General features: G+C 45.7%; 1 protein-coding gene across 1 annotated transcript in view; it reads left to right on the top strand.

Moving 5' to 3' along the window:
- PLXNA4 (plexin A4) overlaps positions 1 to 17,992 on the top strand; it is a 443,098-nt gene that overhangs the window by 286,188 nt on the left and 138,918 nt on the right. The window contains exon 5 of the mRNA XM_041477472.1: positions 860 to 960. Coding sequence (XP_041333406.1) covers positions 860 to 960 — 101 coding nt within the window. The remainder of the gene's footprint in view (positions 1 to 859; positions 961 to 17,992) is intronic.

Here is a 17,992-nt window from a genome sequence, read left to right as displayed (position 1 = left end):
TGCCCAGCGCTGCACGGCTGTTCCTGCGGGAGGACAGGCACCAGGGGAAGGGGACACGGAGGGTGGCACCTCCATCAAACCATTCTCTTATAGGTAAAAAATTGATCCAGACAATTTAATAAAAACAAAAATAGAATTTATTCACAATCAATATACAGTCCTGACAGCCAACAATCAAGGAACAGCACCGATCCCGGGATCGGAGCTGGGTGGACACGGAATCCGAGCTCGCTAGCAGCAAATCCCCAGTGTTCACACAGAGAGCCTGGTAGAGCCAGCTTAAATACAGTTTTTCTATTCTTCCATTCAGGACTCACATATTTTTTTCAGCTTTTCCCATATTCATGTAGTTTCTTTTCTCTGTGCAAAAGTCCAACAAAGCTCATCCAGAATCGATGTATTTTCATCCCTGAATCAATGTATTTTCATTATGAGTTCTAGGAATATGTCTTTCAGATGTAAATTTCTGATGGCTTAGATTATCTAGGCCAGACATCTTCATGGGCCATCATCGCTGGGTGGCTCCTGGTTCATTCCAGAGACAACACCTATCTCCTTTCTGGGCCAGTCTTTTTTGTGTGTTAATTTGGATTCCTTTCCTCTGCTGCCAGCTGTAGTTTTGTTACTCCCTGTAGCAATCCCTTCTCTCTGGCTAGTGTGCCCTTCATGATTTGTTTTATTAGAAGTCATACTATATCCTATATAACACTCATACCACATCTCACAGAATACCCATCATGTACGAATTATCAATATACACATACACATGTAGTCTCAATCGGCACGAATTGCCAAAATAACACATAACAATTCTGAGGCACGTGAGAAGCCTGACAGGTTGTCCCCTTTCCTCCTGCAGCTCACCAGGGTGCCCGTGGAGTCGTGCAGCCAGTACGAGACCTGCAGCGAGTGCCTGGGCTCGGGAGACCCCCACTGCGGATGGTGTGTCCTCCACAACACGTGAGTACCTCTGGGCTCTGCCACCACCCCAGCCCTGCCTGTCCCCACCCCCTGCCCTCCCGTGAACACACCTGATGCCTGGAGAGGCTACCTAGAGCATGGTCTATTCAGGCAAGTAGTAGTTGTCTTCATTAAGTAGGGATTTAAGTGGTTTTTACCGTCAATACATGAAGGTAATGCATATACGTAAAATCATGTTTCATGGAAAAACATGACTTACTTGGTAGCAAAGCCATATCCACCAAAATGAAGTGAGCAGTGGCATTATTAAAACCTAAGAAAAGAGTGATGGTTGGATGATAATCCAACCCTTTAAGATGATAATCTTAACCCTTGATTCTAATGCAAACTCAGTACTGCAAGCGTTCCAAAACTAACAGGTTCAAGGTGTTCAATACAACAGTTTTCTTAGGACCAAAATATGCTTGCTTACCTCACTGCATCATCTATTACCATTGTGAGAAAAAAAGTTAGTACACTTCCTTTTTCTTATGTTTTGCACTTAGCAGCACACTATACATGTTTTATTTTCAGCAACCTAAATAATCAGTCAACTATATCCAGATTATTTATCTACTTTCATGCATAGGAATTTCCTTTTAAAGGAAAAAAAAAGGTATTTATTAAAAGGCTTTCAGAGGATACACCTTGGGCAGTGCAAAAGCCCAGCTGTGGCTCTATCCAAGATGGACAACAGGTCATGAGTTTTCACACTTTTATAAATTTTGTTCCATTTCCATATTGGGGTTCATTGTCCAATTCCAGCTCCAGGTTATGCAGTCCCATCCTCCCAGTTTGCTCTCCTCAATTCACTGTTGTTTTTACTTTTTGGGCCTGAAGCTGCAATGGTGTCCTTGGTTGTGGGGCTGGAAAAGGATTGTTTTGTCTAACTAAACTGTGAGGAGAACTTGCTAACACTTTATTGCTCCAGGCTGAGCTCTGGAGCAAACCATCCCCATCCCTCTGCCTGCCCAGCGCTGCACGGCTGTTCCTGCGGGAGGACAGGCACCAGGGGAAGGGGACACGGAGGGTGGCACCTCCATCAAACCATTCTCTTATAGGTAAAAAATTGATCCAGACAATTTAATAAAAACAAAAATAGAATTTATTCACAATCAATATACAGTCCTGACAGCAAACAATCAAGGAACAGCACCGACGCCAGGATGTGAGCTGGGTGGGCACGGAATCCGAGCTCACTAGCAGCAAATCCCCAGTGTTCACACAGAGAGCCTGGTAGAGCCAGCTTAAATACAGTTTTTCTATTCTTCCATTCAGGACTCACATATTTTTTTCAGCTTTTCCCATATTCATGTAGTTTCTTTTCTCTGTGCAAAAGTCCAACAAAGCTCATCCGGAATCGATGTATTTTCATCCCTGAATCAATGTATTTTCATTGTGAGTTCTAGGAATATGTCTTTCAGATGTAAATTTCTGATGGCTTAGATTATCTAGGCCAGACATCTTCATGGGCCATCATCGCTGGGTGGCTCCTGGTTCATTCCAGAGACAACACCTATCAACAGTTTTCTTAGGACCAAAATATGCTTGCTTACCTCACTGCATCATCTATTACCATTGTGAGAAAAAAAGTTAGTACACTTCCTTTTTCTTATGTTTTGCACTTAGCAGCACACTATACATGTTTTATTTTCAGCAACCTAAATAATCAGTCAACTATATCCAGATTATTTATCTACTTTCATGCATAGGAATTTCCTTTTAAAGGAAAAAAAAAGGTATTTATTAAAAGGCTTTCAGAGGATACACCTTGGGCAGTGCAAAAGCCCAGCTGTGGCTCTATCCAAGATGGACAACAGGTCATGAGTTTTCACACTTTTATAAATTTTGTTCCATTTCCATATTGGGGTTCATTGTCCAATTCCAGCTCCAGGTTATGCAGTCCCATCCTCCCAGTTTGCTCTCCTCAATTCACTGTTGTTTGCACTTTTTGGGCCTGAAGCTGCAATGGTGTCCTTGGTTGTGGGGCTGGAAAAGGATTGTTTTGTCTAACTAAACTGTGAGGAGAACTTGCTAACACTTTATATGAAGTTCAGAGTCACACACTAATGCAGTACAGAATCTGGAAAATAGGAAAACTAAAACTTAAGGCATCAAGGTAGAGGGGCAAAACGCTGTCTCAGTCCCTGGCTGAGCCAGGTACCTCCAAAAAAGTCTCTGGTATTTTCTGGGGAGAGACTTGGCTTAATTGTGAAAGATATATTTTAGAAGATGAGGGGAAAGAAGAGTGGTAGAGGCTGGACAGAGCATCTCCACCAGTTTGCTGACTGCACCAGAAAAGCAGCCTGATGTGTTTTGAGGTCAACACTCCAGCAGCTCTTCTCTGGGTCACACTTTCCTGGTGGTTCCCATTCCATTTGAGGGAATTTGACTCTGACCATCAGCCCTTGTCTCAGCACCTCCAGCTTCCTGCTGCTGACCTGAACCTCTCCTCTTTTGGACTTGTCATGATCTCCATTGCCCTTAGAGAGGAATCAGATCCCAGTAAACAACATGGGATCCACTCCAAGGTAGTTTTCATGGGGACCTTATGGTTAAGCAGGGGCCTCATTCTACTCTCCCATTAGTTTGTTTTACTGGTTTATCCACTGCCTCACGAGGAATACTGGATCCAGGTGTCCTCAGTATTGGGATATCAGTTCATTGGGATACCAGTTCATTGGGATAGCAGTTCGTTCTTGTTTTTCCTTCAGCTTTTTAAGTGATGCCATTGATCTTGAAGTTGCCTCTCTGCAGCCGTTCCCTGAGTGATCTCCTCCTGCAGTGAGCTCTCTGCCAAAGCCCTGGAGAGGGAGGTGTCAGCTTGGCTGAGCTCCTGGCTTTGAGTGGCAGGGAGGTCTCGTTTGCCAAGCCCCTCTCAGCAGAGACAGTGGCTGGGAAGTGCATGGGATCTGTCTAGCCCAGGGCTCCAGCTGAGAGTGGCTCTGCAGGGTGTTGTCACTCTGAGCCTCACGGTGTCCTTGGCAGCCTTGGAGGGTTTTTCTGATGGGCCCTGCTCTTGTTGGTCTTACCCTCTGAGTTCACCTGAATTCTTCCTGTTGAGTTGCAAACTCTCCAGGTGGAGACAGGGATCCTGTTGATGTGATAGACTTTGCTGCCTCTCCTTGCTGGAACAGAAGGGAACAAACCTGGACCATATTCCAGCCTTCTGTCGGTGCTCTGAATGCTCTGCTTCTGTCAGCTTGTGTGACCCTCATCCAAAACCACGGCAGTCTGCCTAATTTCAAATCAGATCTGGGGAATCCGTCCCAAAACACGCCCAAAAATGGGACTCATGCTCCGGAATTGTTCAAGAGAACCTTAGCAATCCAGTCCTGAATTGTGGTGTCGTGGGTAAGAGCCCAGAAAACATTCATCCTGTTGACCTGAGGATATTTCCATTTGACACAGAGCTTTATAGTGTGTTCCCATCCCATCTCACCCTGCATCCGTCCTCCAGTGTGTTTGCTGTCAGTGAAGGGACAGCACAGAGGTGTGCAAGCAGCATAGAAAGGCATGAATTTGTTCATTGATTGTACCACAGCAATGCTGGATGTTTCATCTCCTTGCACCCAGGGTCAGTGGCAACAAACAATCAAAACTTGCAGCAATAAACCCCCAAAAGAGAGAGAGGGGGCACAGACAACTTCAGAGTGTGCTGCAGCTCCTCCTGAGGAGTACTGGAAATGAAATGGAGGGTGATGGGTGGGGATGGAAGATTCAACTTGGTTAAAAAACCTCTCTGTGCAGGCTCAGTCCTTGAGGGAGAAGTGTGGCCGGGGTCTGGACCTGGCTGATGGCAATGTGCCCTCCTCCCTCTGACCACTTACCTCTGATTCCTCATCTGGAAAAGAGAAACACCTCTTATTTATGTACCTCGCAGCAGGGTCACTGAGATTGACTCCCTGTGGGGTTTTCTTGAAGCACTTTGAAGGCAAATGTTATCAAATCCCACTCCAAGCCTGTTGCTTCCCTCTAGTTGTCCTCACAGTTAAGAAATCTGATTTTCAGTCCTAGTTTGGGAGGGGTTTTCAGGGCAGCCTCAGGTGCTCCTTTCTGAGCCTCAGTTTCCTCATCCTTTTGGGCAGCCCTGAGAGCAAAGGAGCCAATTACATCCCACTCAACAAGTTTTGGCTGCACAGCATATTCAGGGTAAGGACACTGGAATACTGAGACTCTAATTAGAAATTTTTGCACATCAGAACCCCTCAAGCCTCATTAGCAGACTTTTCCTCAAGTGGGATACGTCATCAACAACTCCTGCACACGGATCCCTGGGGAAAAATGCCATAAACATTTCCCATCCTGGCTGCTAACCCTTCCCTCTTCCCTCCCAGCCAGGAATCCCAGGGGATTCCCAGAGCAGGGCTGAATCCAGTGATGTGGAAGGCACGGAGGAGGCAGCTGGGCTGTGCAAGAGCTGGGGTAGAGCAGGGCTGGGAGCCAGATTTTTGGGCAAAGCCGCGCTGTTCCCTCATCCTCCTCCAGTATAAACCATCAAGAGGAGCAGAGGTGGACTGGGAGACAGGTGAAAACTGCCCAGTGGGTTACAGCAGGGTGTTTTTGTCTCTCCCATGCACACCTCTGTCGCTATAGTACACAAAATAAAACAACATGTACGCTGGAACTTTTAAGGTAAAAATAAGGGAAGTTTATTTTTTGATTTCAACATTTATAGATTTTCAAAAGTGACAGTGGGTTGGAGGATGAAAGTGCTACTTCTTTAGTGACACTGGACAAACTAACAGTCTATTAAATTTTTCTTCTTCTAGGGAAGAATGTAAACCAATAATTATTTACATAAAACTGCGTGAGAAAGTTTATTACAAGAATGTAAACATCATAAGGCTTAGAACTTAGAAGGGCACACCTCTCTTATTTTGGGGTATTCCCTACAAGGGCTGATGCAACTCCTCTTCCCCATTTCCAGCTATCCTCAGCTCCAACCACTGAGGTCTGGGGATGCTCCCCATCCACCTTTTCCCTGTGTCTGTGCCCAGGGCACCGTGCCAGGGCTCGGGAATCGATTTCCACAGCTCTGCTGTCCTAACCTTACACCAAGAAACTCGAGTCCTCTGAGAGAGAGGCAGAGGCAGACAGACCCACAGACGGCTGGGGAGGATTGATTGGCTTCTGCCCCGAGGAGAGGAGCTGATACAGGGCAGGTCACCGGAGCTTTTCATCTCTGTATCTTTACCCCCATCTTCTCCCCCCTCCTTCTCCCAGCTCTGCTCCCTCCCGGGCTCTGCTCAGGCCTCTTTAGGTGGTGATGAATCATTTACTTGGTGTAAATTGAAATTGCAGCTCTCGCAGGCTGGTGAGGTCTCTAGGGGAGGGTGAGGGGCTGCGGTGGGAGCAGTGGGGATGGAGCAGGCTGCAAAGCTGGCACTGGGTGCCTGCTGCAAGGTCACAGCAATGTCAGCAGCCTGGATGGGGACTGCAGAGAGGGGTGAGAGCAAAGCGAAGTTTTCTGCAAGCCTGAAGTGAATTCAGCAGCTTCTTCCTCCTTCTTCCTGTGTCAGAGGCAGCACTGCCCAAAGATGCCACCCAAATCTGACCACTTTTGTAATCTCCTGGCAAGTTACTCCTGCCTCACCCATACCCAAGCTGTAACCACCCATCTCCCTTCTTTCCCACCAACAGTTCAAGCTCTTTATCCCCAGAGCAGGAGTAAATCCTTCAGCTACTGAAAGAGCCCTCCCGAATTCTAGATTGGATATTTGGAAGGAATTCTTCCCTGTGAGGATGGGGAGGCCCTGGCACAGGGTGCCCAGAGAAGCTGTGGCTGCCCCTGGATCCCTGGAAGTGTCCAAGGACAGACTGGATGGGATTTGGAGCAACCTGGGATAGTGGAAGGTGTCCCTGTCCATGGCAGGGGGTGGAATGGGATGATTTTGAGGTTCCCTTCCCATCCAAACAATTATATTATTCTATGTACATTCACTGTCCATCTGCACACAGGTTTTCAGCCCTGCACCATCCCTGGGTTGTGTTTAACACCCCAGCTGCCACAAAACTGGAAATTTGGGGCAGAAAAGCAGCGTCCCTATAGAGAAGGGCAACATTTTATTAGAGGGAAATCCCCTGCTGGGTGCAAGGGGACCTGTCCCAGGCTCTGCTGCATTAGTGACACTCCTGGATTTTGGCTTTGCTGCCTCATTTCATCCCATGCAGCATCCATCTAATTCCAAGAGGAATAGCTGAACACACACAAGCTGTCCTTAAGGAGGATGCACCCCCAGGCACCAGCCTCCTTCTGCTCTGGAATCTGCCCTTGCAGGTCTGGGGACTCCTTGCCTGGCAGGTCATTAATTGCAATCAGAAAGGCAAACAGTCTCATTTTCTGGGAGAACTTGTGATATTTCAAAACTTTTCTTTTTTTTTTCCCCTCCAGCTCGCAGTGGCCAATTATTTTTTTAATAAGAAATGTTCTTGAAAGCTGTTCTGGAAGGGGCTGAGTCCATTTAGTAATTGGAGAATGATTCATTTAGACTTTGGAAGTCCTCGTTTTGGGGTTTGATTTCAGTTTTTAGCAAATTGCTTGAGATGTAAAAAAAAAAAGTCATTCTGAAAGGAAGAATTATTATTTTTTTAATTTTATTTTTCCATTAGAACGAAACATTTGGGCATCTGTGATTTCTTTCTCCCCCAGAAGCCTTTACCAGCCCTTGAGACTGAGCAAAGCAGTCAACAAGGGCTGTTGGTTTAGAGGAGCTGACATTTGCTGCAGAGGGAAGAGGGTTTGTTTAGGCATCTCCAGTCTGTCCTGCTTGGAGATATCAGAGCCAGGAGCTGGCTCTGCTCCCTGCACTCCTCTGCTCAGCTCTGAGGAGCTGCTTGTGTCCTCTGTGTGTCCTTCTGGCACCCAGAGCCTCCCCAAGGCACCAGAGCTGGCTCTGATGGCTTTGCAGAGCATGTGCCAGCAGATCCTGCTGCTCCTGAACCTTGGGAATAGGAGCCAGTGTCTTCCTGAAGGCATCCTCACCCCGTGGAAGAAGAAGTGACATAAGAGTCCAATGTCTGGGCCACAGCAGTCACCTTCCTGGATCCGTTTGGCTCTGGGTTAGTCAAGGGATGGCCAAAATCTCCCACACACAATTCCTCAGGTGGAGCTGGTCTGATTATGATTTTTATATTATCACTATTAATTTTTATTAAGTAATATTGTTCATTTTATTACTATTAATTTTTGGATCCCTGCTGTTATGAGACACCTCAGAAGCCACTGTGATGCCTTGAGAATCTGAGCTACTCTGGCAGCAGACACGCACCCCAGTGTCCAGGCACTGACCCTCCTCATCCTCCTGCCCTCCACCTCTTCCCACCCACCACAGTGTGGACAGGTCATACACCCTGAAACTACAGCTCTCCTTTCTAACATGACATGAAGGGAAAAAAAAAAGTCATTTAAACAAGCTGTTTTCCAGTGATCACAGTGGAGGGGGAGGGAGGTTTGTTATCCACACTCAGACTCACTGCCAGACCAGGAGAAAAAAAAAAAAAAGGAAAAGTTCCAAAGTGCAGCTCGTGGTGTCTGGGCTCAGCAGGTAACCTGATGCACTGCCTCTGGCAGAGCTCATTGATCGTCCCTGGCTTTAACTTTCTTGGTCAAAGTCTTCTGAACCACCAGAGAGTCTCAGGTAACCCCAGCTGCCTACACAGGCTGCAATAAGACCTTTCTTGGAGGGTCTTTTCCTTGTTTGACTTTCTGCTGTCTGAAAGCCTGTGACTCTTTCAGGCTGAGGGGTTTTGTTCTTTCCTTTTTTTTCCCTTTTTCACCTCCTTGTTTTTGCCTCACAGTGTTTTCCTCCAGTGCTGCTTCCAGAAGGGGCTGTGTGGGTCAGGCTTCGGGGTCTCAGAGGGGCAGGAGGTTGGAATATCACTCCTGGGCCACTCTGAGCTTTCACAGTGAGAAAAGAGGGATTTCCTCACTCTTGCAGGGGTTTGTGATCCTATAAACCCTCAGCTGTCCCTGCCTTGTACTCCCACACTGATTTTTCCCAAGGTGCAAACTGGAGTCCCTCCAATAAGGCAGCAGTTTTGCACTTGTCTGGAATGATGAATAAGTCATAGAATCAGGGAATATCCCGAGCTGGAAGGGACCCATATGAATCATCAAGGTCCAACTGCTGGCCCTGCACAGAACAGCACCAAAAATCACACCAGGTGCCTGAGAGCATTGTCCAAACTCTTCCTGAGCTCTGGCAGGGCTGGTGCCATCACCAGATTCCTGGGGAGCCTGTTCCACTGCCTGACCATCCTCTGGGTCTCATGATCATGGTTGGTGCCACTTTAGTAGGAAAATCTTTGTCCTTTCCTGCCCCAACACTGCCATGGGGCAGCTCTTGAAGCCTCCAGACACCTGGGAGTCTGAGGCATTCACATTCTCTGAAAAAATCCCTTCACCCAGGACTTTTCTCCTGGGAAGCTGAGAGGCCTCAGAGAAAAAGGAAAACAATTCTTATCTCATTTGCTTCTCCTGTGTTGTGCTCATGTGGAATGTGTTTGGAGATTGTTTACCCACAGGTGATTCTTTCATTGGTTTCCTGTGAGTTGTTTTCACTCAATGGTCAATCAGTGCCAAGCTTTGTCAGGGCTCTGGAAAGAGTCATGAGTTTTCATTATTATCTTTTTAGCATTCTGTAAGTATCCTTTCTGTATTCTTTAGTATAGTATAGTTTAGCATAATATAATATAATATAATATAATATAATTAATATAGTATTATATCATAAAATAATAAATTAGCCTTCTGAGAACGTGGAGTCAGATTCATCATTCCTCCCAGCCACGGGGGTCCCTGCAAATACAATAGTGAATCCTGTCAAAGGTACCTGATAATTGTCCTAATCTTCCTGAGGATGGAGCAGCCACATGGAGAACATGATTTCCAGCTCAAATCCTGTTTTTTCTTGGAAATCTGTGCCCATCTGGGCCTCAGAGAGGAGACTCAGAGCTACTTCAGTTGTTAAATTCAACACCCTGTGTGTGTCCAAGGTGTTTGTGGACATTTCTCACTGCAAAGGAGATTTCCAGTTCTCTTTCTGTATTCTTTAGTATAGTATAGTTTAGCATTCTATAATATAATATAATATAATATAATATAATATAATATAATATAATAATAAATTAGCCTTCTGAGAACGTGGAGTCAGATTCATCATTCCTCCCAACCACGGGGGTCCCTGCAAATACAATAGTGAGTCCTGTCAAAGGTACCTGATAATTGTCCTAATCTTCCTGAGGATGGAGCAGCCACATGGAGAACATGATTTCCAGCTCAAATCCTGTTTTTTCTTGGAAATCTGTGCCCATCTGGGCCTCAGAGAGGAGACTCAGAGCTACTTCAGTTGTTAAATTCAACACCCTGTGTGTGTCCAAGGTGTTTGTGGACATTTCTCACTGCAAAGGAGATTTCCAGTTCTCTGTTGCTGCATGAAGGGAAGAAAAATATGAATGCTGGGGAAAAAAGTAATTCCAGGAAATCTGAATCCTTTCATTTGTTTTGAAAGTTTTCAATCATTTGTTTGGCAGTCACTGGTGGCAAAGGCAGGAGTGAATGAGCTCTCAGGGTGTCTTGGTGTGTTTGTTTTTGGTACCTTTGTTGGGGTTAGGATTGAAGGCACTTGAAACGACAGTTCACATTCAGACTGGGGTGTTTATTTTTTCTTATCAGTGTTACAGCCTCACAGCCATGAGTTCTGCAGCCTTTCATTAGCAAGGCACAAAATGGCCAACTACCTCTTGTTACAAGGCCTTTTAAGGTTAAACTGTTCAATTAAGAAACGACACTTAAATTATTTTCCTTTTTAACCCAATAACTGATCACTCTAAGCCTACAATGTGGACTTTTCTGTCCAATTCCAAAAGACCACCCAAACCCAGGAAGAAGGAAGAAGAAGGTAAAGAAGAAGGAAAGAAGAAGGTAAAGAAGAACAACCTGTCTTTGCCTTAAAACTTCCATCTTGCTTCATATTTATTACTATATTCTAAAGCCCCAAACTCTTAAGTTTTCCACGCTGTGATATTGCACACTTTTATTCGAAGTGCACACCCACAGTTTCAGGGCTATCAGTCAATTTTGGAAGCTTCTCCATGGCCTCAGGTCAATGCAGTGTTCTCTTGGGGCTCAGTGCCTGGCAGCACAGGAAGATTAAAATTCTCACCATGCAGGGTTCCAGCATCTTGGTTTGACTCCTCCTGGCTCACAGCTGGCCTGAGAGCCCCTTCCACCTGCCAGCGAGGGAAAGTGGAGTCATCTTCCCAAAATTGGCCTTGGCAGGGAGCAATTCCCACTCCTTCCCAGGCAGTTATGGAAACTGGAGCCGGCGTTTCAGAAGGAACCACAGCAGGGGGGCATCAAAGCCCAGGGAATCTCTGATCTGCCTGCTGAGGTACAGCTAAAGTACCCATCCTTTCACACCTTTGGAGAGAGGAAATAGCCCCAAATGGGACAGCTCTGCAATGGCCTTTTGAAATGAGATCCCCAGGGAGGAGCAGGAGGGAATTCTTAGCACTGGGAGCGTGGCTATTGCTGGTGATAAAGCCCGGGGTCAATCAGAGGCTCCTGGGAATCCTGTTTCTCTATGGAATACACTGAATAAACCCCTCTGAGCAGATCCCCACTCCTGGAGAATCGACCCACGGCCGCATCCATTCCCTCAATGCCATCGTGTCCCCTTTGGGAGCACTTTTCCTGCCCTGGTGAGTGCAGGGCAGAGCTGTGCCCTTCACAGGTTGATTATCTCCGTGGCTGCACCTGCCTGAGGCAGCTCAGGGACAGCACTGGGCACTGCGGGCCATAAGACGCAGGCGTGTGGTAAATGTGTTTTGATAACAACCTTGCCTTTGATTAGCTTATTTTGCTAGAGGGCAGCGGGGAAGGGTGGGAAGATAATTAGTCCGTGCAGTGGGTTCCAGCAGAAGTTTTCTCCTCATGCAGCCCTGTGAGTTTGGTGTCCTACTTGGGATTTGTCTCTGCCACAGGAACATTGGCAGCTCGGGTTTAGCCTTGCAGAAAGTTTAGCTCCTTCAGGGGAAGGTGTCTGGGTGAAATATCTACATATCCCACAGGAGATATCCAGGGAGGGAACAGAGGCAGGGGGAAAGCTGCGCTCTTGCCCCGAGCAGCCTTAAAAATCTTAAAAATCAGCTGTGCACTGGAGCTGAGATGCAAAGTTACAGGGACTGTCACACGGAACGAGTATTCCCTGACTGGAATTGCAACATGGATGTTGGCAGAGCCAGCAGGGAGATTCAGACCTCAAGAAGCAGCAAAATAAGGAATAATTCAGGTGCTTAAACACAGATAGATCGCGAATATAAGGAGACTTTGAGTTATAGTTTTATGTACACGAGGAATTCAATTCCGTGCTCCAACTGAGGAACCTCAGGTGTGAGACGTTCACCTGGGGCTGACAAATATGGCACAGAGTCTACTTTTCCTCTGGAGGATAAGGTGGGATACTGAGGACATCTCAAGTAACTTTAGAGCTCTCCATGTTTGGGATGTTCTCCCCTCTCAAATTCTCAGAATGGACAAAATTCTGTGGGTTTTGCAACGTGATCCCTCTCACCCCTCCCGTGAATTTTAGTCTTGCAACACCCTAATTTGCCATGAAGCAGGGCTAGGCTTTTTGCTGTGGGGTTGTGGCACTCAGTGAGTGTCAGGGAATATGGATAACTCAGGGAGCTGGGCTGTTTGTAGGGAATCTCTCTCTTTTAGGGAATCTGTCTTGCTGTCAGGTGCTCCCCGGTGCCCCTGAAGCCAATGAGCTGCCAATGAGGGAAAATGGCACATAAAATGAACCCTCCCCAGGGTGGGGGGACATGGCCTTGTGCTGCCACTGCTGCTTCTGTGACATTTCATCAGCCTCCACCTGTGACAAGTCTCAGAAGGGAATGGAGATGTGGTAATTTCAGGGTCCCAAATTTAGGCCACCAGAGAATCATTTGTGTGGGAAGAATTCTTCAAAACTCATCCCATTCCCACCCCTGCCATGGCAGGGACACCTTCCACCATCCCAGGGTGCTCCAAGCCCTGTCCAACCCAGCCCTGGACACTTCCAGGGATCCAGGGGCAGCCACAGCTTCTCTGGGCACCCTGTGCCAGGGCCTCACCACCCTCACAGGGAGGAATTCCTTCCCAGTACCTTCTGTTGCACGTTCCCACATTCAGTGACCTGCCACCCAATCTCTCCTTGTGCCACCAGCACAGCCCCTAAATCTCCCCATTGTCCCACATCCCCTGCACTCCATCCCCCAAGGAGAGCTGCAGAGGTAAATGATTTCTCCTTTGACTTCTGTACCAGGGAAATAATAATAATAACAATAACAACAACAATAACAATAACAACAACAATTATTATTGTTATAACAGTTCATATTATAATAGTTACTACTATAATAATATTTTAGTATAATAATATAATATAATTAATTTATAGAATTATAGCATTTAATTAAATCTAATTAATATAATTATTTATATAATTAATTATTTATGTAGTTAATTATAATATAATCATTAATAAGATAATTGTAATAATAACTATTGTTATAGTAGTTACTATAATAGTAATAATAATTATTATTATATTAAATTATTATATTATTATATTATATTATTATCTATACAATTGTTATTATATAATGATAATAATTATTCTTATTATCATTATCATTACCATTATCATTATTATTTACTTTTGGATACAAGAATTGGGTATTTTTGGAACCGTCTCCACAGGCCAATGGTGACAGCATGAAGCCTGCCAGAGTTCAGGCAGAGCTTGGACAACACTCTCATGCACAGGGTGGGATTTTTGGGATGTTCTGTGCAGCACCAGGAGTTGGACTGGATGATCCTTATGGGGCCCTTCCAACTGAGGAATCCCTTCCAAGCAGGAATGTGGTTCCAGAGGGAGCTTCTGAGAGTTCACAGGAGCTCCTGGGCTTGGAGCTGATTCTGTCATCCTGCTGTGGGGCTTTGTTTTGTGGGGGATCCTCCTCAGAGCCTTTTTCTTCCTCACCCCAGCAACATCTGCATTTCTTTTGTTTGGTGGGTGGCTCTGAACTGCTCATGTTCCTGTTTTCTTGAACACCTTCTCTTCCATTGTTTCCAACTTCAGATATGGATGCAAGAAACCAGGATATTCAAAGAAAACTTGTTTTCTTGCCATCCTCTGCAGGGAAGGCCAAATTCCCAGTGAAGAACAGAGGTGTTGGCTCTGAATTTCTCCTGCCACTGCTTCCTTGTGTGCTATGGGGATATGGGGCAGCCCCAGAGCAAACAGCTTGGCTGTTTCTTGCAAGAAAGCATCCACCCAGTAATGGAAGGAAGAGCAGCTTTCTTTTAATTTCCCTCCTACATTTTCTTCCCTGCCCGGGAAATTTCACCAGCAATTAGCAAGTCTTTTTGTTGGTTGTCTTGTGGCAAAAAAAAATAAAGAGGAAGCTGAGGAAAAGTTGAGATAAATATTCCGAGGAGGAGGGGAAATGCTGAAAGTTCTGCTGGGACAGAGTGGAGGAGCTGGAGGATGATCCTGCCTAGCCTGGATAAAGGGATTGAGAGGTCAGGGAAGTGGGAATTGCTGTGGGCTGAAGGACTGAGTCACTGTTGTAAGACAAGATCTGGGACAGGTTCTGGCTGGAGAAAACACATCCTGAAGCCCTTGGTACACTGAGAAAAGAACATCAGCATCATCCACTGCTTACAGCATTTTCCTTAGGCAAGAGAGAGCAGAATTAATTTCCTTGCTCTGCCGTGGTACCTTGCATGATTCTGGACAAATTACTTAGGATGGGATTTATCTCATCTGCCCCTCGGTTTCCTGTCTCTGCAGACAGTGGAGACAAGGACTTTTTCTGAGCACATTCCTCCTAACCTGAGGTGTTGAAAGCAGTGGAATAATTGCCCTCTGGAAGTGCCAGTTTCTTTTAGTAGCTACTGAGGAACCTTAAACGACCATTTCAAACAATGCCCAGTTTAAAATTACTCCAATCCTTAATTTCGACCATTTCAAACAATGCCCAGTTTAAAATTACTCCAATCCTTAATTTCGCTGTGTTTTAGCCCCTTGTTTGTAGGACAGGAGTAACAGTTCCTCACTCCATGAGTGGGTGTGAGATCCTGAGGCTTAAAGTATTTTGGATAAGGGGTGGATTGCAGAAGTCCTGTAGGGAGCTGGATGTGATGACTGCAGAAAAATATATAAATACATATATAAATGCAGTAAAATATATATATAAATGCAGTAAAATATATAAATATATATAAGTAGAAAGCATATATAAAGCATGTATAAAGTATATATAAAGCACAAAAATAATAATTTCATCTCACGAGTGTCTGAGTAGGTTTTGAGTTTGTTTAATTAGAGCAGAAGGAGCCTTGGCAGACATGACAAGGTGCAAACACACGTGCAATTCCTTGATTATCCCACGGAACCCCCTTCTGTCAGAGCAGGGGTGGCAGCAGAAGGGTTAAGGCAGGCAGGGATGAAGCAAACACTCCCCATGCCTTGCTTCTCCCTCCCATATCTCATTCCCAAAGCCTCCTGCCCCTCTGCCCCAGGCAGTGGAGGAGATCTACATTTTAATTGAGACATGTGAGGAAAATAACCTCAATCTGACTCAGTCTAACTTCCCATGCCTGGAAGGCTTCTCCCTTGCTAGCTTGGTGCATATTTTGGGGTGAGGGTGGGTTAGAGCCCCATCCAGCCTGACCTTGGATGTTCCCAGGGATCCAGGGATGGCTGCAGCTTCTCTGGGCAGCCTCTGCCAGTGTTTTACCGCACTTATTGGAAAAAAAAATCTTTCTATATCTCACCTAAATTGACTCTCCTTCAGTTTAAAACCAGCATTAACGAGGCCCCTGGATTAGTGGGACCCCTGTATTAATGAGTCCCTTTTATTCAGGAAACCCCACTGTAATGGCTCAGAGCTGAGGTGAGGAGGAGACCACAACAAAACCAAGCTCCTTTTGTCTTTCAGACCCAAACCCCCACCACAAAGAGGATTTCCCTGCAGATTTTCTCAGCTGTAGCTGAGGGACAGGAGCCCCCCTGGACCTGTCCTTGGCTGTGGCTCCCCAGGAGCTGGGAACAGGCAGCCAGACACGTCCTGCCCCCAGCAGCAGTGTGAAGGGATGCCAGCCAGCCCTGCCAGGAAGCACGGGGTTATTTTGTGCAGGGCACGAGGGCAGGGTTTCAGTTCAGACAACACTTGCCTGCTTTGTCTGCTCCCAGTCTCTCAGAGCTTGCCTGGCCTGATAAGGTGTTACCAGCAGAGCATCTCTGAGATGTGGCAGGGCCAGAGGTGGCTTTTCTGCAGGTGGCCCTGGCCCTTTTCCACCCAGCACCTCTGAAGAGGCAGCCAGTTAAAAACAGGAGGAGGAGAATGGTGTTGGGATGCTTGCCAGGAGCTTTAGCTTCATGCTTTTCTCAGGGAGAAGAGGAAATGCAAACATGGATACAAGCAACTCAACCTGATTCCTTCCTCATCCTCACCCAGCCCCAGCTGCAAACAAGCTCACAAATAACTTTCAGTGTATGATTAGCCAAGAAAGCAGAGTGATTTTTCCATCTTGAGGCTATTGCCTCGTAAAGTTTATTTCCAGAAAGTTTTCTGAATTTTGCAGTATCTCTGGGCAGGGTCTCAGTGTACCTGGACCTGTGTGTTGGGGAGTTAATTTTTACCAGAATTGTAGGGCAACAGTAAATCTTTGTTCTCTGTTCCCCTCTCTGCTTTCAAGGACATTAAAAAAAAAAAAAAATCCTGACCTGAAGAATTCCCTCCTGGTTTTATCTGAGAGAAGATCATAAAATCACAGAATCCTAGGATGGTTTGGGTGGAAAGGAACCTAAAAGATTATTCAGTCCCATCCCCTGCCATGGGCAGGGACACCTTTCATTATCCCAGGGTGCTCCAAGCCCTGTCCAGCCTGGCCTTGGACACTCCCAGGGATCCAGGGCCATCTGGATCAGGATCAGAAAGGGTTGATGAGAAAGGAAGAGGAGTGGACCCACAGCATAAACCCATCTGTTCAACTGACAAAATATCATTTGGTGGCCTCTTGAGCTGTTGGGGAGCACATCAGTCCCATTATTGAGTGTCTTACTTGATCTGCTATTGATTGGGGTGAGCTGGAGAGGACAGCCTTCCCTACTTCCCCTATCCCCAAATTAAAAAATAAGAGAAGTAAATGCTTTGACTTTTTCATTCTGCCTGGATGTTTAGGGAATTTACTGCAAAAAAAAAAAAAAAAAAAATAATAATAAAAAAAACCCCAAAAACAAAAAACCCAACCCTTAAGTGTGAAAACATGAGTAGAATGAATTATAGCAAAATCAATTAATACTAACAGTATCTATTAAATATTGCACTCTGGAGCTTTGCAAGAGTACATTGCTGCTCTGATATGATCATGACATCATTAACATAATATACAGAATCAAAAAATCAATAGCTTGCTGGAGCCCAAAATTAAGGCCAAGCAGTGTTATAGCATATCTTTAAAAATCTGAAATAGCAACTTGTCTCTGTCATGTACAACCCATTTGCAGATGAAACATCTCTCCCAAAGTGGATTGGAATTTGTTGGCCTGCCAGCCACTCCTACAGCTGCCCCTTTGGGATACTTGGCATGAAGTTATCTCACATTTTCCAACAAAAACGGAGCAGGAAATCTGAGCAGGGCTACACTGGCATAATCCTGGAGGAGAAAATCTGATTAAGGTTATATTGGCATAACCCTGGAGGAGAAAATCAGATCAGGGTTACATTGGCATAATCCTGGAGGAGAAAATCAGATCAGGGTTATATTGGTGTAACCCTGGAGGAGAAAATCTGGTCAGGGCTACACTGGCATATTCCTGGAGGAGAAAATCTGATCCAGGGCTATATTGGCATAACCCTGGAGGAGAAAATCTGATCAGAGTTACATTGGCATAACCATGGAGGAGAAAATCAGATCAGGGCTATATTGGCATAATCCTGGAGGAGAAAATCTGATCAGGGTTACATTGGCATA

The sequence above is a fragment of the Pyrgilauda ruficollis genome, unplaced genomic scaffold (assembly GCF_017590135.1).
Source record: "Pyrgilauda ruficollis isolate IOZ18807 unplaced genomic scaffold, ASM1759013v1 scaffold111, whole genome shotgun sequence".
In the NCBI taxonomy this organism is placed as follows: Eukaryota; Metazoa; Chordata; class Aves; order Passeriformes; family Passeridae; genus Pyrgilauda; species Pyrgilauda ruficollis.
Note: the sequence above shows the minus strand (reverse complement) of the source record. Positions and strands in the feature narration are given on the sequence as shown.